Genomic DNA, 24,794 nt, shown 5'->3' on the forward strand with positions numbered 1-24,794 from the left:
GCGTCTCTGCCCAGCCTCTCCTGTCACACGTGCGGAGGCTGAGGCGGTGTCTGTGTGTGTGTGGGAGCCTCGTCCGTCACAGTCCCGGTATGATAACCCTCGGAATCTCTAAAACTCAAAAGAGGAATAAATGCAGACCCGCAAAGAGATGGAGTCAGATGTAAGCAACAACACTCAATCATTAGGCACTAATTATATGGCTGGTGACAAATATTGTTAGTATCAAATATATTATCTGTCACTCTTCTGAATAATCCAAATAGCATCAGAATTATAGAAACATCCTCACTTTCCTACTCTCTAAATCCCCTGCTCAGAAGACAGGAAGACTTATTTTCCTGAGTTCTAATCTGGCCTTAGACACTTTCTAGCTAGGTTACCTTGGACAAGTCATTTCACCAGTATTCCTCAGTTTCCTCATCTGTAAAACAGACTGGAGAAGAAATGGCTGACTGCTCCAGCATCTTTTTCCAGGCTAAACATTTTTATCTCCCTCATTGCTCCTCGAATTGGAGAGCTGGATGGTAGAACAATAAACTCTTGATAAACCTTTACTTTATGGAGAGCTAACTAAACTCTTTCCTTTCCATCTACACTTCTGTTGGGTGTTCAGGATGGCTGATACCTTCCTTCTTGCTTTTCAGCTTCCTTTTGTGTAATGTCTTCCCCCACAAGTAAGTTCCTTGCACAAGAACTCTTGTGTTGTCTTTTTTTTTTTCTAAACATAGAAGATCCAGAATATCCTAGGCCTCTACCCTAGAGATTTGTGTCTACCTAAGGATTTCTTCAGGGGGTTCTTGACTCTCCCTGATGTCAACACAGAGCTTTAAATTAAAAGAGCTTTCATTAAGTGAACCTTTCAGGCAGGATTCAAATTCCTGGAGATACATGATGGAATGTTATATGTAGGAAGATGAAAAAAGACATTCTACCTGGGATATGGAGCTCAGAAAATAATGTTTAATAAGCCTGGGGAGCTAGGTTGATTCAAGAATGTGAAGGGCTTCTGTCTGCCAGGCAGAGGAATTTGTACTTGATCTCAGAGTAGCTAAACAGGGCCACTAGCATGGCAGGAACTGGTTGAAGGAATCCAGGATATCCTACCTAAAGAAAATTTGAAGCAGAAGAAACTATGCTGGGATTTAAAGGTCTGTCACATAAAGGAAGAAATCATGTTTCTTATTATTATTTCTAGAAGGGAAAACTAGGAGGAACCAGAAGTCCCAGAATGACATGGTGATTATAAAAAGGAAGAACTTTTTCTTACTTCATGTAAGGAAAAAATTATTGTAAAATTTGAGCTCTCCAGAAATATAAAACCCTGCTCAGATTGCTTTTTGCACAACAGATCTTTTGGCCTGCTAGATTGCAAAGCAGATAGAGCACTGGGCTTGAAATCATCTTCCTGAGTTCAGATTTAAGCTCAAATACCTACTAACTGCGTGACCCCAGGCAAATCACTTAAACCTGCTTATCTGTTTTCTCATCTATAAAAGAAGCCAGAGGACATGGCTAATATCTTTGCTAAGAACGTTCAAAATAATGTCATTAAGAGATGGAAATGACTGAATAGCCACAACAGAACTTTAAGACTGGTGACCACTTGCCTGTTAGGTTGTAAATGGGATATATGCTTGTAGAGGGCTGAAACTCTTGAGTCGACGCACTGAGGTCAGGACAGCCGAGGCTAACGACCGATTGGACAATACTCTATGGGCATATACTTGGAAAACAGCCCTTCCCACTATCCTGTGCTGACTCGATGATACAGAGGATTATAGGAGGGACTGGGGGTGGAGTAAGACTAGCCAAGGTCACTTTGGGGGTGGATGAGGAAGAAGGTTGCAGAGATCCTGTTTCCATCCCCTTCACTTCTACCCCAAAGACCAAGAATAAAGACTAAGGACTTTTGTTTCTGTTGACTCAGGCTGATTCTAAGGTATCCTGGGTGCTAGCGCAGTCATCACACATGCTGATCTTCTTATGTGATCTTTTGTCATCAGAGTTCTCTGAGATGACCAAATCTAAGAGGAGATGCATTAGGAAGGCAGAGAATTAAAAGCAGCATTCAAGGTCTGGAAATATAATACGGAGTCTGGAAAAAAATATCAAAAAATCAGTATAACTTTATTAAATTCTATGTGGCAGAAACTATGCCTGGTGTTGACAGTACAGATATGAAAGGGAGACAGGTCTTGCCTCAGTGAGTTCACAATCTACCAGGGATGATAGGAAACATTTAAGAGAAGCAAGTACAGGGTAACCTAAAAGAAGTGATTTGGGGAGAGGGGCAAAAAATATCAAGGAACGAGAAATGTTTAGGAGATTAAGAGGGAGGGGAAAGAGAAAAACATTGAGCGATACAGAGACTGAGAGAGTTAAATTTCACATCATAAACACTGGCTATTATTGAGTTAATTTGGTCCCCATTATCAGAATAATGGAAAAAAAACCAACCCATCCAATCTTGTTTGCATAGAATGATGTAAAGTTACTTAGCTTTGTAATCTGTAATGTGTTTAATATCTGAGATTGTCTAGTTAGCATCTTTAAATTAACAGGGCAGACAGTTTTTAACACCTCAATCCACTCCTCACTAAGTTCTGTCTTCTGCTCCTCCATTTCCCAAATTATAAAAGACTTTGTTCCCCACAACACAATTGCTTAGTCAGTAAGACTGCCTAATGTGTTACATTAGTTTAACCCTGTGAAATTATTTTCATGTAAAATGAATAGATTTTAAAATGTCATATCCAGTAAGACTGCTACTGGATTTCTTAAGTGTTGCTGCTGGTTGAAAACATCCTTACATTCTTTACATGTAGATTACTTCTTTCCATTATGAAACATCTGATATTTCTTAAGGTTTGAGCTGTACAAAAAAGTTTTCTAACCATTCTAACATCCATTTTTTATTTGGGGCAGTTTGGACTTCAAATACAGGCTTCTCCAACATCAGGATATTCAAAGGATTTCTCTCCAGTATGAATTCTTTTATGTTTATTAAGGTATCCTTTAAGGCCAAAGGCTTTTCCACAATCATTACACTGATAGGGTTTCACACCAGTATGAATTTTCTTATGTGTATTAAGTCCTTCATTACAGCTAAAACCTTTTCCACATTCATTACATGTATAGGGTTTTAATCCAGTATGAATTTTTTTATGTTTATTTAGGTGTCCCTTACGCATGAAGGATTTTCCACATTCATTACATTTATAGGGTTTCACTCCAGTATGAATTTTCTTATGTATATTAAGGTGATCTTTAAGGCTGAAGACTTTCCCACATTCATTACAGTTATAGGGTTTTGCTGTAGTATGAATTTTCTTATGTTTATTAAGGTATTCCTTAAGGCTGAAGCCTTTTCCACACTCACTACATTTATAGGGTTTGTCACCAGTATGAATTCTCTCATGTTTCCTAAGATGTCCCTTATGCCTGAAGACTTTTCCACATTCATTACACTTATAGGGTTTCTCCCCAGTATGAATTCCCTCATGTAAAGAAAGGCCTATCTTAAAGTTGAAGCCTTTTCCACACTCATTACATTTATAGCGTTTCTCTTCAGTATGAATTGTCTTGTGTTTATTAAGGTATCCCTTATCCCTGAAGGCTTTTCCACATTCATTACATTTATAGGGTTTTTCTCCAGTATGAATACTTTTATGTGAATTAAGGTTTCCTTTAAGGTTGAAGACTTTTCCACATTCATTACATTTATAAGTTTTCTCTTCAGTATGATTTTTCTTATGTGATTTAAGGCTTCTATTCTGCCTGAAGGCTTTTCCACATTCAGTACATTTATAGGGTTTTTCTCCAGTATGAATTCTCTTATGTGAATTAAGGTTTCCCTTAAGGGTGAAGGCTTTTCCACATTCATTACATTTATAAGGTTGCTCTTCAGTATGATTTTTCTTATGGGATTTAAGGCTTCTATTCTGCCTGAAGGCTTTTCCACATTCAGTACATTTATAGGGTTTTTCTCCAGTATGAATTCTCTTATGTGAATTAAGATTTCCCTTAAGAGTGAAGGCTTTTCCACATTCATTACATTTATAAGGTTTCTCTTCAGTAGGAATTCTCTTATGTTGACCAAGATATCGCCTCTGGTGAAAAGCTTTCCTACCTTTTTTATTTTGTTTAAAAGGCTTTTCTTCCTGAAGATTTTTCGAATGAATAGTAGGATATGGATTGTAGCTGGAAGTCTTCCCACATTCCCCAAACTGATGACATTTCTCTCCAATACAAATTCCTCCATGTTCAGTAAGGCATGAATTGTTCTGGAAGCTTCTGAGACATTCATTAATTCTGTGGGATTCTCCTTGAGAACACACTCTATGGTAATGATTAAGTTTTGAGTGGCAACTGAAAGAATTCTTGTAATTATTAAATTTACAGAGTTTCTTCACCATGGAAATTCTCTTATGTTTAATTAAGGGTGTAGACCATTTGAAGTACTTTCCAATTCTACAATGATTATGAAAACATTTTCCAGTAGAAACTTTCAGTTTTGGAAGGGGAACCGGACTGAGTTTTTTTCCAAATTGAAAAAAATATGGAACACTGAACTTATGAGCTTTTCTTTGCTTCACTATTAGCTGTTTTTCCAGGTTATTTATCTGGCTTTCTAATCCTGTGTCATAATTCCAAGCTTCTCCCAATTGGGAATCCCAGAAACCATGCTTTGTGAGTCTCTTTGTGAATGGCTCTCTTGTGGAAATACATTGTGCTGGTGCTGAAGCCGAGTCATTAGTTTCACATTCTGAATCTGAAAGAAACACAGCAAAGTGTCACTCACCACCCATTACTCACAGTTGTGTGGAAAAGAAAACTGCTCTCAAGTCCATTCAGTCTCCCTCGTGAGGAAGAGAGTCGACAAATTTGGACAAAGTAGAAGAATCATAGTCATAAAGGAGCTAAAGTCAAAAAGAGCTGAGTGGAAGGTAGCAGAACTGCTTATGACTTCCAAAACATTTAAATTTTCTGAGATTAAAACAATAATTCTCAAATCATAGAGAGTTATATTTCAAGTTGATCTCTGGTAACGCTGAAAAAGAGAAAGTGACTGAAGCTATGATTTTATGAAGAAATTCCCTAGTCCTATATAGGTTTTCACCTTCTCTGAAAGTTATAGCTTCAGAGCTCGTGGAAACACTGAACAGTGAGGTGTCCCTACCATACTGCACAGAGCATTGAACCTCCAGGCAAGAATTCATCTTCCTGAGTTCAAATTTGGTCTCAAACACTTTCCAGCTGAGGAACCCTGGTGAAGTCACTTAATCCTGTTGGCCTCAGTTTCCCCATCTGTCAAATGAGTTGGTGAAGGAAATGGTAAACCAATCCAGGATCTCTACCAGAGAAACCCCAAACAGGGTCAGAAAGTGATGGACAGAACTCAAGGCCTCAATAGAAAAGAAGCATTGAGAGGTGAAGTGTATAGTCCAATGTCACACTTAGAAAGTGTTAGAAGCAGGCTCCGAATCCAGGTCATCTAACTAGGAAGCTGGTGCTCTATACACTGGGTAACACATCAGACTCTTAGAGCCTGCTTTCATGTCCTATGTTTCCATGTTCTAAGAAAATCCCTAAATTTGATGAGATAGAAAATACCAGTTGTGACATTTTTTAGGGAGTTGACTGTGGACAACTAAAAATGCTATGGATTTTCACAGCCGTAATCTGTAAAATGGTGATAATACACAAATCCTGCATCCCAAACACTGGTAAAACACTTGCTACCTGTATCGTAATAATTATTATTAAAGTCATTAATGACCTTAAAGACAATTTTCCTTGGAGCAGGGGAAATAGAGAACTGATTTTGCAAATAAAAGATGGGAATGGCCAAGTAGTTAGTGGATACAAGGTAAAGATGGGATCTGAAAATGGTCATTCAGTGAAAAGAATGAGACACATTGGAAGGCAGATGGAACAACAACATGATGTAGCAATGGTTCGTTTTTGAAAATAGAGGTCAGACTTAATTAAATCGGAAAGTTTTCCCTTTATCTCTCAAAAAGGACTCATTAAAGAGAAAAAATAATGTAATGATTTAAGAAGAGAAAAGTCAAGAATCCAGCATATGGGAGGAAGGCTAAGCATGATCAAGAAGAATTATAGCTTTTTCTGAGACTAGAGAGAAATACAAGTGCAGATTTACTTCAACATTTCTTTACACAAAAGGTGAGCTTACAGGAGGAGTGCAGTGAGGACAACCACAACTCCTCTCCTCAGGCTTATGGACCCTGAAAGAGAGCTCCAGGCCCAACATTTCCAAGGAAACTCACTCTAATGACCCAGTCAAGCTCCTGCTGTCAGATTTCTGGGTCAGGGGTTTTCAGCTGCATCTGACCCTTTGTAAGCCCCTCTGAGGGATTTCTGGGCAGAGATTCATATCTCAGAGAAGTTTGCCATTTCCTTTTCCACATCATGTCACAGATGAGACCCACAGGGTTAAGGGACCTGTCTAGGGTCTCACTGCTGGGAAGTGTCTGAGGTCAGACTGGAACTCAGAACCCTGAGGCTCCTTCAGTCCGGGGCTGGCACTCAAGGGACTGCACCCCCTGCTCACCCGGTTATTACTCACCCTCAGAAGAGCATCTAGGGTCTTCTTCCCCTGATAGCCAGGGGGCTTCATGTCTCTCCAGCCGAGAAATCAGAGTTGGTTTAGTTACTGGAAATCCTGTTCAAGGAAAAATAAAGTGGAAAGTGCTGAGAACACAGAAACACCTCAGAATTCAGTCCTGGTCTCTCTCTAAAGAAAAAGGGGCATGTCTGGAAATGCCTGTGGAGAAGCATCAATGACCCCTCAAGGAAGTTTCCCTCAGCAAATGTGAGGGAAGGGACAGAGCCCTTGGTGCAGACACAGGACAGATTGGGTCACATTCACCCATTCCTAGTCTGCTGGGAGAAGTCTTTCCTTACTCTGCCCTGGGGCTCTATGGAGAACCTGAAGCCTGCCTGAGCAGAGAGTGTGAAAGGGGAGCCTGCAGGGCTGCAGAAGGAAGCTGCTGATTTCCAGCTGGACAAAGAAGACTTTTTGTCTGGGAAGAGCAACAACTGCTCATAAACTGCCCAAAGGTCTGAGGACATTTCTATGTGAAAGGTATTTGTGTGACTCTCCCTCCCTGTCCAGCAAATTTACATTCAGCCAAGCTCCTCAGCCCCCCATGGCCATGGACAGATGGAATTCTCTGACCTTGCAGTGGCTCACATGTGATGTTCTCCCTGCCATCTCTGCAGGTTACCAGGGGATGCTCCTCCAATTCTACTCTTTGCCCGTCAACTCTTGCAATTTTACTTTTCTTCACAGCTAAGCTGAGATTCTCCCATCTCTAGAATGAGGCTTTTCTTTATCCCCCTAGCTTCTATTGCCGTGCCCTTGGAAATGACCTATTTTATATTGACATGTATATACTTGGTGTCTGCTGGATAATACAGAAGCTCCATGAGGGCAGGGCCTGTCTAATTTTTACCTTTCTTCTCTTTGTGACTATTACAGCTCCTGGCACTTAGAGCTAAATAAATGCAGATTGAATGACTGGGGAAAAAATTAGCTTACCAAGAGAGACAAAATTCTGGTAGTTCTCCAGCATCACGTCCCTGTACATGTCCTTCTGGTCAGGATCCAAATAGCTCCATTCCTCCTGGGTGAATTCCACAGCCACATCTTGGAATGTCAAGAAATTCTGAAACATCACAGGATCTTAGTGTGAGAGATGACAGAAACTTCAGAACCCAGCTACTAATGCAGGCTGGAACTCAAAATGTCAAAATGTATATAAATTTAAAAAAATAATTATCCTGTACATTGTGATCTTCCCCAACCCACAGCCATGCAAAGTTGAGGTTTTGGGTCAGGAGTAGAGTGGAACCAGATCCTCTTTTTCTAAACAAATCTGCGTGCATCAAGTCTGTCAGCAAATGTTCTATCTATATGTACATGGCAGACTACCAATGCACATCTGTTTGAACAGTAGGTGACTTGTCTCAATATGGCTTTCCCTGCTGAGATGGTCTGTCCATTTCTGGGTCTGTGGCAATGAGTCTAATTGAGGAGATTTTGCAATGCCTTGGGCCTAAATATAATAAGCACCTAAAAGAGCATATGATCAGGCACAATGGCATGGTATAAAAAAAGAATAATTCTCTCTCTGAAAGGAAAGGACAAAAATTTTGTTGACATAAAAACAAAAAAATCAATTAAATGGATTTTAAGAAAAGATAATCATGGTGTTTTATCCAATAACTTTATTATTCAGAATACACGTGGAAAGTCTGTTTTGGGTAGAACAAAGGTAGTTGTTCAATGATATTTGTAACAGCCTAATTTGTTATTGGGAAAAAAAAAACTGAGACAACACACGTCTAATCATTCTGAAATGGCACAATGATTGGAATACAATATCACTATTAAAATTCAAATGAACCCAAGAACAAAAAGGAATGCAGAAGTGGAAGAAAGAACAAATCATTGAAACAATAATTTCATCAATGAGAATGACAATAATGAGAAATCATATAAAAATGTATAGGATTTATAATAAATAATAATATTATATATTATATAATTATATAATAATATATAACAATATAATAAATAAAAATTAAAAAATAAATAAAGGAATTCTTAAGGGAAAATTGGGAAGAAAATTTTTACTCTAAGTCAAAATTTCAAAAACAAATGTTAAAAAAATTTGCTTGAGATGAAACTGGGGGAAATTATTTTAAATAAAGAAAATTCTAGAATTGTGCAAGGAATCCAAGCAAAGTTTGTTAATTTCTTTCTCTATTAAAAAAAAAATCAATCAATATTCTTGAACATCTCCTCTTCCCTGTCCCTGCTAACTCTGTTTCTGGTGTCCTTCACTTGCCCAGCTATTCCTTACCCTCCCCCATCTAGGGACCTTTCCCTCCTCTCCCGTACTCCTCCTTATAGAGCTCCCTAATCTGCACACCTGGTCCCACTTCCACAAATCTGAACACTCACCTTTTACGGTCTTTATAAAGGGTCTCTGTTGGGGTCCCCAGCTAGTGCAGACCTGCTGACACCAGCTGGTGTCTGAGCACTTACCCACAATTATCTTCGCCTCTATGACCTTCAGAAGACGGACGTCTCTGGATATGACAGAGTAGTTCTGACACCCTTTATGCAGTTAAAGCAGCTTTATTGCTTGGTTACATCATCTTGTCTCTCCTCCTGCTTCCTCTCTCTCCCTCTGCTGTCCTGTTCTTATACCCCTCTCATCTCCCTTGCCAACGTGCCCCAACAACAAGTATGTGTTTAGCTTGTGTATCCAGGAGCCCAACTCCTGAGACGGTGGGAGCGATCTCAATTTGGTGCATGCTCGATGCCTGTCCTGGCACGCCTACAGGATGTGTACCCCGGGCCTTTAGCCAATGAGGCAGAACCCACACCCAAAGCCTCAACATCCATTCCCAAGAGTGAGCTGACTGAGATCCAACCAGCCAAAGACCACAAGGATCAAGTTTGCACAAGACTTGTCTTTGCACAGACTTGTTGCCTATGCAAATGGGGCAATGTGTGCAAGGTACATGATGAAGGGTCTCAAGATTAATGCAGACTCTTGTTATTCTGTTCCCTAGCAGTCTTGTTGCTGGATACTCTAGCAGGTTACTATGAAAATTCATGGTCACAAAAATGGGTCAAAGTGGAGCCTTGAATCCATATCCCTCCTGACTTCAAGTCCTCCTCCTTACCTGGGTCTTACTTCAATAAGGTGCCAAAGGTAGGTACCCCATCCTCTGAGACCTGGGAGGGCAAGGCCTCTTTTTACCTTTTTCCATAGGAGCTTAATCATTGCTTACTGTTGGATTATTTCCATTTTCCATGTGGGCACATAGGACATGCTTAATCAATGCTGCCTGCACCTAGTCCTCAGGGATACAGTCTACCACCTTTAACACTTGAGCAAAAAAGTGGGACTCAACGGACTAGTTCAGGTCATACAGCCAGCCAGCCAGCCTCAGGGGCAGAATTAGAACCCAGCACCCCTGGGATCCTTTTCTCCCTCCTCCAGCTTGGGGAGCCATCTGTCCACCTAGGCTGCCCCAAGCCAGAGTGCTCCAGCTCACAGGCACTCACCCTCATCCTCACCCTAGTGGCTGGCCACTCTCTCCAATCTCCACTTAAGGAGGAAAGGATGGAAATAGACCTGCCACAGGTGGATGACTGTCTCTGGGAAAGTTCCTTGTGAGGGTAAAGGTGGGATTCTCTTGAACCCTCTCCATCTAAGGACATCCTGACATACCACTGGCTGTTTATGGCTTATACCTGAAACCAAAGAGAACTAACACAGCTGTGTCCTTGCCTTTCTCCTAACATACTTGCCCCACTGATAAGGGCAAGTATGAAAAAGAAAAAGAAAAAACGAACTCTATGGATGCTTAATTCTACATGCTAGTTCAGTAAAGGATCACTTTGAATTGTCATTTGAATCACAGATATCAAAAACCAGGAAGCCTTACAATTGCTGGGTTATTTAGTTTATAGAATGCTAGCCTTTAGCAGAGTCTTTCATTAGGATAATAATTAGCAGGAAACATGACACAATTTCCAAAATTGAATTAAGAATTTACATGTAAAATAATTATTTGAACCATCTCTTTAATTGGATTAAGAGACACAAAGATTCATTTTCCAATCCAGGCCCTCATAAAGCAAGAATTAAAAGTTTCCCAAGTTTTAGGTGAATTGGGTATATTTAATAAACTAATTCCTCTTTTAGCTCTATTTTATACTGAATTTGAGTTGAGTCTTAGCATCTTAGACACAGATTTAGAAGGAAGAAGTCTCCTTAGAGCTTATCTAAGAACATGTTTTGGAAATATAAAATTAAATACCTTGAACTTTTTTAATCCATATAAAGGAAATATAAGCCTTAATAACGGAATCTACCTGAATCTACCTGAATCATAGCTAGAGCTATGATTATTTCTATGATTATAGAACTCATGGGATTGTAACTGATATGATTCTCTGTATGATACCAGGTATGATCATTAAGAAATCCTATTAAGTCAATGATCTCCTAGGGTATGGGACTCTGACAAAGGGAGTACGAGAGGCCACCTGGACCTTTGGTGCACAATAAGTTTTCTGCCATGTTACAGAAACGCCCTTGTTAAGCAAGGAACAATGATTTGTGATCATGGGATCAGTCTGAGCTTACAGTTGCTCATGAGCAGGGATGCCTTGACAGGGCCTCTTACCTGTGAGTGAGCTGCTAGATTGCTGGATCTGCTCTCCTCCCATTGGCAGATGCCATGCATATGCAAAGCTGCTTCTCTGAATGGTGACTGGGGATTGCCTACTGTTCACCTCCTGATCACGCTGCAAAAATGTATGTCCGCAAGGCTGTACAGCATAATAAACTGGAGCTCTTTTCACACTCTATAAGTCTCCTGCCTCATTCATCTTGTCTCTGAGATCAAAGGGCTCATATGCTTTGAGCTCTCAACCAGGACAGATGCACCAATGATCCATGATGGCAACAACTCTATGGGATCAATATCCACGAATTACAGGTAGAGTACTCAAGTACATCCTTTAATCCCGCCTCAATAAAACTGTCTAGTCATATGATTCTAGCTGAAAACTGACATGAAATGAAGAAAGTAAGGAAGTTCCCTTCTATCTCTCTCTACATATAAGGTCACTATTTTCCTTTTATGGCAAATTTCTATAATCAGGGCAGGTTAACAATATAAGTACAATACTAAATCTTTTTTCAAAGGTTAATACTGGAACATATCTGAACTGTTACAATAAGACACAGGCAAACAGTTTGAGCTGTTTAGCCTAAAATTTTACTCCTTCCTCAAATAAATGTGAATTGGACATTAATGGACCAGTCTGTGGGATCAAATTGTTGCTGTAGTAATTATTTAACAGAAACAGCTTTAATTTGGCTTTTAAAGAAAAAGAATGATGGAATATCTTGTATTATCTAAAGAGGAAATGTAGAGAACTCCCAGGAAGCTAGAAACTTCAATAACTCCTCCTAAGATTAATCAAGACTGCATTTAAGCTTGAAATCATAGGAAAACAAAGTCCAGACAGAATTACTGGGGCACTATGCACTTTAAATAAGATTGAGTCCCTAGAAACTAACAACATGCTTCAGAGAGTTAAATCACAGAAAACAGAAACCAGAGTTGGTTACAGAAGAATGTTTTTCATGTAACATGTGGTTTTAAGATATATAAGTAACATGATTTCTCTCAATAAACAGCTCTGCTGAATTATCAGCAACCCTGTGTCCTTCTTTTTAACCTCCATGAGCCCATTTGTATTGTGCTAGCCACAACAAGGAAAAACCAATTTTATTTCAGTTTATTATTACCATGTAAAAGTTGACTAAGTCTTGAAAGGTAAACCTGTTTGTACACTATTTTGAAACTGATTACTCAATGCATTTATCCATTCCATCCCAGAAAAGAATACCCAGAACCAAGAAGAACTGGCCAATCAATGGACACTATGGGAGTGGAGCTCGGGGAGGGGAAGGAGATGATTCCAAAGTTGGAATTCCAAGATTCCAGTGACTGAAGAAAGATGGCTCCCTGCAAAGAAAGAGGAAGTTGGAAGGAATGGCAGGTGGGGGATGGAGGGAAGGTGAGTTCTATTTTGGACATGTTTTATTTGGGACAGTCAGGTAGACATGTCCAGCAAATGGATGATACAAGGGGCACCAGGAGACAAGTTAGATCTGGCAAGGTTTATTCTTCCCTCACTTTTCTAACCTTGTCAATGTCTGTAATTCCTCTTACCTTACTCTTGGAGGTCATGGCCCCCCCAAAATCATTCCTTCTCCAGTGTTTCCTTGAGATTCTGACCTTTCCCAAGTCTTGTCTCCCTAGAAAGATGGAAGAGTTATCTTAGAATGGATTCTTGCTTCTCAGGGTGTAAGGTTAATCTAGGTTCAGAATTTACATTCTACAGGCACAGACTCAAAGGGGGCAAGTGCAAGTTGATTACTGCTCAGAGCCTTGATTTGTAGAAGACATAAGGGAAGAGGAGTAATAGAGAAATTGTAATAGAGAAATAATACATAACTTAACAAGCATTATCACCGAAATAACAAAAACAAACAGGTACCATTCACCATCACTAATTTGGGAAACAGCCACTCCTGAGTTTTCTGAGGGAGCCAGTCAGAATGCACCCTGAAGAGGGAAAACTCCCAGGCAAGGTGGCTACTCCCCTGTGAGTTTTATATAGGCTGAGAACAAAGAAGGCCCCGTGCCAAGTTTATGTCATATATGACCTCCTGGACACAACATCTTCCCAGCTATGGGTCACCAAGGGGAGTAGTTCATTCATTCCTTTAAGCCAGTTGGTTTCCCTCAGGGAAATGGCCAGGTTTCCAGGGTGAAACACACACCAAGTCTCAAAGGAAGCCCTTAAATCAAGCCCAAGGAAAAGTGGCCTGTTCTTCCTGTGCCTCCCCGTGTCTCATCCTTATGTTCTCAGTACAAGGTTATACAAAAATACCTGGCTGACATTCATGGAGATTCCTTACAATCCCAGAAAATATTCCAGGTTCATGAGGGAAACTTGTAACAGAAAAATAACACACAACAAGCATTATCACAGTAACAACAAAAACAAACAGGTACCATTCACCATCACTAATTTGGGAAACAGCCACTCTTGAGTAAGATCTCTTACACAGGGTGGCCTGCTACCTGTACCAGGAGTCATTACCAGCTGAGCAAGAATTCTAGTGCTTCAGACTATGGAGATTCTACCAAAAGGTGCTGGGATATGAAACATCACTTTCCAACCTGAGAACCTGCACACAAATGCCCTTTGATGTCTAAAAGAACTGATTAGCTAAGCCAGCAAAAAAAACCTCTACTGATATTGAGATCTTTAGTTATACACACAAATACACATATAACAAGTACTTTGAGAGGTAGAAAAGAGAGAAAAGAAAAAGATAAAAGGATAGAAAAAGAGAACAAAGAGAAAAAGAAAAGAACACAGAGATAAAAGTAAAGGAAAAAATATATTTAAAAAAGGGGACAAGTAAAAGAAATGAGTAAAGTAAAAAAAAAGACAGAAAAAGAGAACAAAGAGAAAGAGAAAAGTAAAAAGTCTGGAAAAACTGGCTCCAGATCCTATCTTACTAGGATCTGTCATTCACTAGCTCTGTGAGCCTGGTCGAGTCATATTACTTTTCTAGGTCTAAGCAATGAGAGAGCTGGACTTGAAGAACTCTATCTCTGTTCCTTCCCCAGGCAGGCAGATGATGCAGTACATAGAGCACCAGCCCGGAGGCAGGAATACCCGAGTTCAAATCCAGTCCCAGATAATTAATAGTTGCATGACCCTTGTCTCAATTTCTTTAATTGTAACATGAAATAATAACAGCTCCTAGCTCAGTGTCATTGTGAATGGGAGAGTATTTGGAAAAAGCACTTGACTCAGACATAGTAGCACCCCCTTAAATACTTACTTGCCTTTACTTACTTAGTTCATCTTAAAAATGGGCATAACAAGGACATCCATTTCTCAGAGTTATTGTGAAGATTAACTGAGACATTTCTAAAAAGCATTTAATACAGTGTCTAGAACAAGGCAGACACTCCATACACATTTATTCCCTTCTCTCTTAACTCATCTGAAAAATGGGGAGGAGAATAATAGCATCTACCTCTCAGGAACTGTGAGAATTAAATGAAATAATGTTGAATGTTTCACAAAACTGTTAAGGTCTTTAATTGTCACGGGCCCAGCAGAACTTTAGGGAGGATTCAAAATATGGAACAATAAATTTCCATTTCAAGAAAGCAAATATAATAACAGAAGACATTACAGCATGAATGTCCATCTTTTCTGTGCTTCCTTGTGGTTATTCTTTTGCTCGCTACTGTCCATTTTGCGCACTGTTCTTTTTTCCCCTTTCGCTGTGTCCACTTCCCCCAAGCAGGCTGCAAGCAAGCACGGAGATATTCATGTACAGATACATGCAAGTATATCTGCACAGGCATCCACGCACATTTATAAAGGGTGAATGCATAAGCACACACACATACCTACACACACACTTAACGTTATTATATATATAATATATAGTGTGTATATATATACACACACACACAAACCCCCATCTGCACCTCGCTGCAAACATACCTACATACACGCACTTACAGGCACATACACGTACACATATAACAACGCCCGGTCCCGCTGCCGTGAACCCCAACTTCCACCTTTTATAAAGAGGGAGCCACGCTCTTTCAGGCTCACAAACACGGGTGGAAGCGGGGCCTTGGACGGAAGCTCCCCACCCCCCCTCTGACCCACGGCTTACCTCAGGAAGGTGTCCCGGCTCTGCCCCCTACGCCGAGACTCCGAGGGCGGGGCCTCTTTGTGCTTTTTCACAGGCGCTTAATTAATGCTCACTACTGGGTTATTTACATTTCCTTGCTGGCACACAACAGGCGCTTAATTAATGCTTAGGGTCGGGGTGTTTGCATTTCCTTGCTGGCACACAGCAGGCGCTTAATCAATGCTGTCTGCGGCTGGTCCTCAGGGACGCACTTGAGTAAAAAAGTGGGGCTCCACGGACGAGCTCGGGGCATGAAGAAGGTAGCCCCGGGGGCAGAATTAGGAGCCTGGATCCCTGGGATCCGTTTCTTCCTCCTCCAGCTCCGGGAGCCGATTCTTCGCCTGCGCTGCCCCAGGCCAGACCGCTCCCGCTCCCGGACCCGCACACAGTTGCCAGCCTGGCAACTTTCCCCAACCTCCGCCTAAATGGAAAAGGATGGAAAGAGTCACCTCCCACTGCGCCTGCTCAGAGGCGGCGTGGCCCTCGCCGGCATCCGTCGGAATCCGAGCGTTCTCTCCCCCCTTCTGGGAAATGTAGTCTGGCGGAGGGCGCGCAGGCGCACCGGCTACTTTAAATCGGGCTCAGACTGTTTAAGCCCCGGGGTTCAGGTTCATGTCAGGAGGCTGACCCAGGAGGTCCCTGCCCTGTGGGCGCTTCTTCTGCTGGGAGCGGGAGGGGAGGGGAAAAGCCGGACGCGGAGAAGCGGCTGTAAAATGCTTCCTAGATAAATACCCAATTCTTCGGCAGCGATTTCTGGAGCTTCTAGAAACTCCGCTTCCAGGCTCTAGCGCTCTGTGAGGCAGAGTGACGTCATGGGATGCTCCGCCGCTAGACAGCCCTGGTCCCAGCGCGCATGCGTACAGCGCCTTTACCTGCCGAGCGCATGGGGCAGAGATCTAGGTCGGGTCCGGAGCTGGAGCCAATCTCGGGGGCCGGCGTCTGCCCAGCCTCTCCTGTCACACGTGCGGAAGCGGAGGCGGCGTCTGTGTGTGTGTGTGTGTGTGTGTGTGTGTGGGAGACTCGTCCGTCACTGCCCGGATCTCTAAAGCTCAGGAGGAATAAATGCAGACCCGCAAAGAGATGGAGTCCGGTGTAAACAACACTCAATCATTAGGCACCGACTGTATGCCTGGTGACAGAAATGTTGTTACTATCAAATGTAATTATTATCTGTCACGTAATCCAAATCGCATCAGAACTATGAAAATATCCTCCCTTTCCTACTCTTTAGTTCCCTGGTCAGAAGACAGGAAGTCATTTTCCTGAGTTCTAATCTGGCTTTAGACTAGCTAGGTCACCCTGGACAAGTCACTTTGATGAGGTTAGGGGCAGAGAGTTGTGGGAACCCCCTCTGGTCGGTGCAGAGATTCGACATGAAAGAATTCACGAACCCGAAATATTAATTGGCAAAAATGGAAGATTATTGTTGGATAGGAAGCCAGCTTTGCTAAGAGCCTGACTTCTTTAGTAGCAAAGTCCTGTTAGGGAAATGGAGGCTGACACTGAGAGGATGCCTGCTCAGCGGGCAGCATCCCAGCAGCTATACCGAAGAGGCAGAGCCAGCTGCTTTGGACTTTCTGCAAAGGCTGAGTTCAGAAATTGCCCTTTAAAAAGGAATCTTTGAGGCTCAGGTTTCAGGTTGAAAAGAAAGCCAAAGTCCCCAGGCCTAGATGCTCATCAATATCTGGCCCAGATCTCCAATTGGAATTTAAAAGGGTATGGCGTCCCCAGAAGATCAATGGGGTGCTTTTGGGCCAAGATTTCTAATTGAATAATGACACTTATCTGGGGAGCTATGCTTTCCCAGGAGGGCCTGAGACTCTGAGATCAAAAAGGAACACAGTTTCAGAGGGATAATTTTTAAGGGAACTGTTTCATTCCCCCTTCAACTTCACCCAGTATGCCCATTTCCTCATCTGTAAAATAGGCTGGAGAAGAAATGGCTGACTGTTCCAGTATCTTTTTCCAGACTAAACATTTTTATCTCCCTCATTTCTCCTCGAATTGAAGAGCTGGATGGTAGAACAATAAACTCCTGATAAACCTTTACTTTATGGAGAGCTAACTAAACTCTTTCCTTTCCATCAACACTTCTGCTGGGTGTTCATGATGGCTGATACCTTACTTTTTGCTTTTCAGCTTCCTTTTGGGTAAGGCCTCCCTTCATAAGTAAGTTCCTTGCACAATAACTCTTCTGTTGGGTTTTTTTTTTTCCCTCAATATAGAAGATGTAGAATTTCCTAGGTCCTTACTCTGAAGATTTGTGTCTACCCAAGAACTTCTTCAGGGGGTTCTTGATCTTCCCTTATATTGGACACAGAGATTTAAATTAAAAGAGCTTCCATTAAGTGAACCTGTGGAATGAGTGCATTTCAGGCAGGATTCAAATTTCTGGAGATACATGATGGAATGTCATATGTGGGAAGATGGAGAAAGCCATTCTACCTAGCATATGGAGTTCAGAAAAGAAAATAATGTTTAATAAGCCTGGGGAGCTAGGTTGATTCGAGAATGTGAAGGGCTTCTGTCTGCCAGGTAGAGGAATTTGTACTTGATCTCCGAATAGCTAGACAGGGCCACTAGGATGGCAGGAAATGGTTGAAGGAATCCAGGATATCCTACCTAAAGAAAATGTTGGAGCAGAAGAAACTGTGCTGGGATTTGAAGGTCTGTTACATAAAGGAAGAAATCATGTTTCTCCTATTTATTCTAGAAGGGAGAACTAGGAGGAACCAGAAGTCCCAGAATGACATGGTGATTATAAAAAGGAAGATTTTTTTTCTTACTTCATGTAAGGAAAAAATTATTGTAAAATTTGAGCTCTCCAGAAATATAAAACCCTGCTCAGATTGCTTTTTGCGCAACAGATCTTTTGACCTGCTAGGTTGCAAAGCAGATAGAGCACTAGGCTTGAAATCATTTTCCTGAGTTCAGACTTAGCCTCAAACACCCACTAACCGTGTGACCCCAGGCAAGTCACTTAAGCCTGCTTGTCTCAGTTTTCTCATCTATAAAAGAAGCTGGAGGAGGACATGGCTAATATCTTTGCTAAGAATGTTTCAAATGATGTCATTAAGAGATGGAAATGACTAAACATCAACAAAGGATCTTTAAGACTGGTGACCACTTACTACATATATTGTAAATGGGATATATGCTGAAGTCTCTTCTAACCATGAAGTTTTGTGGATTTTGTGTCATCAGAGTTCTCTGAGATGGCCAAGTCTAAGAAGAGATGCATTAGGAAGGTAGAGAATCAGAAGCAGCATTCAAGATCTGGAAATATAACATGAAGTCTGGAAAAGCCATCAAAAAATCAATATACCTTTATTAAATTCTGAGACAGAAACCATGCCTAACGTTGACAGTACAAATATGCAAGTGAGAGAGGTCCTGTGTCAGTGAGTTCTTAATGTAGCATTCCAAATTAATAAATACAGGATCAAACCAAAAGAAAAAGGATGTTATTTAGGGAGAGGGGCGCAAAAAAAAAAAAATCAGGGAATAAGAAATATTTAGGAGATTGTGAGGGAGAGGAGGGGGAAGAGAAAAACACTGAATGATACAGAGACTGAGATAGTTAAAAGTCCACATCATAAATAATGGCTATTATTATTGAGTTCACTTGATCCCCATTATTAGAATGAAAAAGAAAAAACAAACCGATCCGATCTTGATTGCACAGAATGATGTGAAGTTAGACTTTACTTAATTTTGTAATCCATACTATGTCTAACATTTGAGATTGTCTATTTAGCATCTTTAAAGTAACTAAGGCCAGACAGTTTTAACATCTCACTCCATTCCCTAAGTTCAGTCTTTTGCTCCTCCATGTCCCCAGCTATAAAAGATTTTGTTCCCCAAAATGCAATTGCTCAGTCAGTAAGACTGCCTAATGTGTTACATTAGCTTGACCCTGTGAAGTTATTTTCATGTAAAATAAACAGCATTTTAAAACTTCATGTCCAGTAAGACTTCTACTGGATCTCTTAAGTGTTTCTGCTGTTTGAAAACATTCTCACATTTTTTACATGTAGATGACTGCTCTCCATTATGAAACATATGATATTTCTTAAGGTTTGAGCTGTACAAAAAAGTTTTCCAACATTTATTACATTCAAATGGGTTCTCATTTTTTATTTGGTGAAGTCTGGACTTCAACTGCAAGCTTCTCCAACATCAGGATACTCAAAGAATTTCTCCCCAGTATGAATTCTTTTATGTTTATTAAGGTATCGCTTAAGGCTGAAGGCTTTTCCACAGTTGTTACACTGATAGGATTTCATGCCAGTATGAATTTTCTTATGTCTATTAAGGCCTTCATTACAGCTAAAAGCTTTTCCACATTCATTACATGTATAGGGTTTCAATCCAGTATGAATTTTGTTATGTTTATTTAAGTGTCCCTTACGCATGAAGGCTTTCCCACATTCATTACATTTATGGGGTTTCACTCCAGTATGAATTTTCTTATGTATATTAAGATGATGCTTAAGGCTGAAGACTTTTCCACATTCTTTACATTTATAGGATTTTACTGCAGTATGAATTTTCTTATGTTTATTAAGGTATTCCTTAAGAGTGAAGATTTTTCCACACTCATTACATTTATATGGTTTCTCACCAGTATGGATTCTCTCATGTTTCCTAAGATGTCCTTTATGCCTGAAGACTTTTCCACATTCATTACATTTATAAGGTTTCTCCCCAGAATGAATTCCCTCATGTAAAGAAAGGCCTATCTTAAAGTTGAAGCCTTTTCCACATTCATTACATTTATACCGTTTCTCTTCAGTATGAATTATCTTATGTCTGCTTATGCCTTCTTTAGAGCGAAAGGCTTTTCCACATTCTTTACATATGTAGGATTTCACTCCAGTATGGACATTTTTATGTCTAGTAAGGTGGTCCTTAAAGCTGAAAGCTTTTTCACATAAATTACATTTAAATGGTTTCTCGCCAGTATGAATTTTATTATGTGAAATAAGGCTTCCCTTCTGCCTGAAGGCTTTTCCACATTCAATACACATATAGGGTTTCTCCCCAGTATGAATTCGCTCATGTACAACAAGGTCTCTCTTACAGTTGAAAGCTTTTCCACATTCACTACATTTGTATGGTTTCACGCCAGTATGAATTTTCTTATGTCTATTAAGGTATCCCTTATCCCTGAAGGTTTTTCCACACTCATTACATTCATAGGGTTTTTCTCCAGTATGAATACTCCTATGTGAATTAAGGTTTCCTTTAAGGGTGAAGGCTTTTCCACATTCACTACATTTATAAGGTTTCTCTTCAGTATGAATTTTCTTATGTCTATTAAGATATCCCTTGTCCCTGAAGGTTTTTCCACACTCATTACATTCATAGGGTTTTTCTCCACTATGAATTTTCTTATGTGAATTAAGGTTTCCCTTAAGGGTGAAGGCTTTTCCACATTCATTACATTTATAGGGTTGCTCTTCAGTATGATTTTTCTTATGGGATTTAAGGCTTCTATTCTGCCTGAAGGCTTTTCCACATTCAGTACATTTATAAGGTTTTTCTCCAGTATGAATTCTCTTATGTGAATTAAGATTTCCCTTAAGGGTGAAGGCCTTTCCACATTCATTACATTTATAAGGTTTCTCTTCAGTAGGAATTTTCTTAGGTTGACCAAGAAATCGCCTCTGGTGAAAGGTTTTCCTATCTTTGTTACTTTGTTTAAGAGGCTTTTTTTCCTGAAGATTTTTCAGATGAATAGTATGATATGGATTGTAGCTGAAAGTCTTCCCACATTCCCCAAATTGATGACATTTCTCTCCACTACAAATTCCTCCATGTTCAGTAAGGCTTGAATTAATGTGAAGGCTTCTGAAACATTCATTGATTCTCTGGAATTCTCCTTGAGAACATATTTTCTGGTAATGATTAAGTTTTGAGGGGTTACTGAAAGAATTCTTGTATTTATTAAACTTACACAGTTTCTTGACCATGGAAATACTTTTATGTTTAATTAAGTGTGGATACCATTTGAAGCCCTTTCCAACTCTAAAACAATTATGAAAATATTTTCCTGTAGAAACTCTCTGTTTTGGAAGGGAACTGAGTTTTTTTCGAAATTGGAAAAAATATGAAACACTGAACTTGTGAGACAGTTTTTTATGCTTCACCATTAGCTGTCTTTCCAGGCTATTTGTCTGCCTTTCTAATCTAGTGTTGTAATTCCAAGTTTCTCCCAATTGGGAATCCCAGAAACCATACTTTTTGAGTCTCTTTGTGAATGGCTTTCTTGTGGAAATACATTGCTCTGGAGCTGAAGCTGAGTCCTTGGTTTCACATTCTGTTTTCTCAACAGGGGAATCTAAAAGAAATACAGCAAAGTGTCACTCACCACCCATTACTCACAGTTGTGTGGAAAAGAAAACTGCTTTAGCGTCCATTCAGTCTTCTCCATGAGGAAAAAAATGACAAATTTGGACAAAGTAGAAGAATCATGATCATAAAGGAGCTGAAGCCAAAAAGAGCTGAGGGGAAAGTAACAGAACTGCTTGTGACTTCTAAGACATTTAAATTTTCAGAAATGAAAATAATAATTTTCAAACCATAGAGAGTTATATTTCAAATTGATCTGTGATAACACTGAAAAAGAGATAGTGACTGAAGCTGTGATTTTATGAAGAAATTCCCTAGTCCTATATAGGTTTCCCCTTTCTCTGAAAGTTACAATTTCAGAGCTAGTGAGAACACTGAACAGTGAGGTGTCCCCACCATACTGCACAGAGCATTAAAGCTCCAGGCAAGAACTCATTTTCCTGAGTTCATATTTGGTCTCAGACACTTTCCAGTTGAGGTACCATGGTGAACTCACTTAATCCTGTTGACCTCAGTTTCCCCATCTATCACATGAGCTGGAGAAGGAAGTGGTAGACCATTCCAGGATCTCCACCAAGAAAGTGTTGGAAAGTGTTGGAAAGAACTCAAGTCCTCAACAGAAAAGGAGCATTGAGAGGTGAAGTGAATTGTTCAATGTTACTTAGTAAGTGTTAGAGGCAGGTTCTGAACCCAGATCTGCTAACTAGGAAGCTGGTGCTCTTTGTACTTGGTAACACGTCAGACCCTTAGAGCCTGCTTTCATGTCCTATGTTCCCATGTTCTAGGAAATTCCCTAAATTTGATGAAATAGAAAGTCAAAGTGGAAATACCAGTTATGACACTTATTAGGGAGGCGACCACAGATAACTTAAAATGTTAAAGATTTTCACAGTCCTAATCTGTAAAATGGTGATAATACAGACACAATTCATCTCAAACTCTGGTAAAACAATACTAAACCTGCTACCTGTATATTAATAATAATTATTATTAAAGTCAGTAATGACTTTAAAGGCAATTTTCTATGAAGCAGGGGAAACAGAAAACTGATTTTATATATACAAGATGGGAAAGGTCAAGGAAGAAGTGGATACGAGTTATAAATGACATCTTTATAGGGTCTCTCGATGAAAAGAATGGAACACATATGGAGGCAGGTGAAACAGGTGAAAGGTTACAGCAATTTTTTTTTTTTAAGAGGTCAGACTTAATTATACCGCAAAGTCCTTTTCCCTTTATTTCTCAGAAAAGACTCTTCAAAGAGAAACAATAATCTAAGGATTTAAGAAGAGAAAACAGTCTTGGAAATAAAGGATAGGACCTAGCATATGGTTAGAAGTCTACAAGAATTAGCTTTTTCTGAGACCAGAGAGAAATACAAGGGCAGATTTCCTAGAAAACCATTTCTTGATACAAAAAGTGAGGTGACAGGAGGAGTGCAGGAAGAACAACCATACCTCCTCTCCTCAGACCTATGGACCTTGAAAGAGAGCTCCAGGCCCAACGTTTCCAAGATAACTCACTCGAATGATCCAGCCAAGGTCCTGCTGGCAGTGAGTCCTGTCCTTGCCTAGATTTCTGGGTCAGGGGTTTTCAGCTGCATCTGACCCTTTGTAAGCCCCTCTGAGGTTTTTCTTGGCAGAGATTCATATCTCAGAGGACTTTGCCATTTCCTTCTCCACATCATGTCACAGATGAGACTCAGAGGGTTAAGGGACCTGTCCAGGGTCCCACTACAGGGAAGGGTCTGAAGTCAGACTGGAACTCAGAACCCTGAGGCTCCTTCAGTCCAGGGCTGGCTCTTGGGAGACTACACCCCCTGCCTGCCTGGTTATTACTCACCCTCAGAAGAGCATCTGGGGTCTTCTTCCCCTGATAGCCAGGGGGCTTCATGTCTCTCCAGCCGAGAAATCACGTTTGGTTTAATTACTGGAAACCCTGCTGAAGGAGAAATAAGTGAGAGAAATAATCTGAGAACACAGAGACACCTCAGAACTCAGTCCTGGTCTCTCTCTAAAGAAAAGAGGCATGTCTGGCAATGCCAGTGGAGAAACATCAATTACCTCTCAAGGAAGTTTACCTCAGCAAACGTGAGGGAAGGGACAGAGCCCTTGGTGCAGACACAGAACAGATGGGGTCATGTTCACCCATTCCTAGTCTGCTGGGAGAAGTCTTTCCTTCTCTGCCCTGGGGCTCTTTGAGGAACCTGAAACTTGGCTGAGCAGAGAGTATGAAAGTAGAGCCTGCAGGGCTGCAGAATGAAGCTGCTGATTTCCAGCTGGATAAAAAAGGACTTTTTGTCTGGGAAGAGCAGCAACTGCTCATAAACTGCCCAAAGGTCTGAGGGCATCTCTATATAAAGGCATTTGTGTGACTCTCCCTCCCTGTCCAGCAAATTCACATTCAGCCAAGCTCCTCAGCCCCCCACAGCCATGGACAGATGGAATTCTCTGACCTTGCAGTGGCTCACATGTGATGCTCTCCCTGCCATCTCTGCAGGTTACCAGGGGATGCTCCCCCATTTCTGCCATTCTCTGCTTTTGCCCTTCAACTCTTGCAACCTTACTTTCCTTCACAGCTTAGCTGAGAATCTACCATTTCTAGAATGAGGCTTTTTCTTCATTCCCCCTAGCTTCTATTGCTGTGCTCTTGGAAATGACTTGTTTTGTACTGACATGTACATACTTGGTGTCTGCTGAATAATACAGAAGCTCCATGAGGGCAGGGCCTGTCTAATTTTTACCTTTTTTCTCTGTGTGACTACCACAGTTCCTGGTACTTAGAGCTAAATAAATGCAGATTGAATGACTGAAAAAAAATTAACTTACCAAGAGAGACAAAGTTCTCATAGTTCTCCAGCATCACGTCCCTGTACATGTCCTTCTGGCCAGGATCCAAATAGCTCCATTCTTCCTGGGTAAATTCCACAGCCACATCTTGGAATGTCAAGAAATTCTGAAACATCACAGGATCTTATGTGAGAGATGACAGAAACTTCAGAACCCAGCTACTAGTGCAGGCTGGAGAGGAAGGAAGGGTGAAAATGTAACAAAAAAATGAAATAAAGTTTAAAAAAAA

At 40.6% G+C, this 24,794-nt stretch overlaps 1 protein-coding gene and 1 long non-coding RNA gene across 14 annotated transcripts in view; one reads left to right on the forward strand and one right to left on the reverse strand.

Moving 5' to 3' along the window:
* LOC100924534 (zinc finger protein 665) overlaps nt 1-24,794 on the reverse strand; it is an 87,077-nt gene that overhangs the window by 51,578 nt on the left and 10,705 nt on the right. For 4 of the 13 annotated variants that reach the window (XM_031949824.1, XM_031949825.1, XM_031949821.1 and 1 more), the window contains 3 exons: nt 24,545-24,671; nt 23,559-23,657; nt 18,671-21,705 (listed from right to left, as the gene is read on the reverse strand). In XM_031949824.1, the coding sequence (XP_031805684.1) occupies nt 19,520-21,705; nt 23,559-23,657; nt 24,545-24,671 (2,412 nt within the window). In that variant the 3' untranslated portion in view covers nt 18,671-19,519. Of the gene's footprint in view, nt 1-2,108; nt 4,772-6,589; nt 6,686-7,564; nt 7,709-11,235; nt 12,589-12,795; nt 12,882-15,344; nt 16,169-18,670; nt 21,706-23,558; nt 23,658-24,544; nt 24,737-24,794 lie in introns of those variants that run through there. The other 9 variants (XM_012540758.3, XM_023495471.2, XM_023495470.2 and 6 more) reach the window with 9 other exon arrangements.
* Nucleotides 12,552-21,792, forward strand: LOC116421263. Its single transcript, XR_004231565.1, has 2 exons — nt 12,552-12,640; nt 21,700-21,792. It is a non-coding gene; the product is annotated as an uncharacterized LOC116421263 (long non-coding RNA).

Source organism: Sarcophilus harrisii, chromosome 2 (genome assembly GCF_902635505.1).
Source record: "Sarcophilus harrisii chromosome 2, mSarHar1.11, whole genome shotgun sequence".
Classification (NCBI taxonomy): Eukaryota; Metazoa; Chordata; class Mammalia; order Dasyuromorphia; family Dasyuridae; genus Sarcophilus; species Sarcophilus harrisii.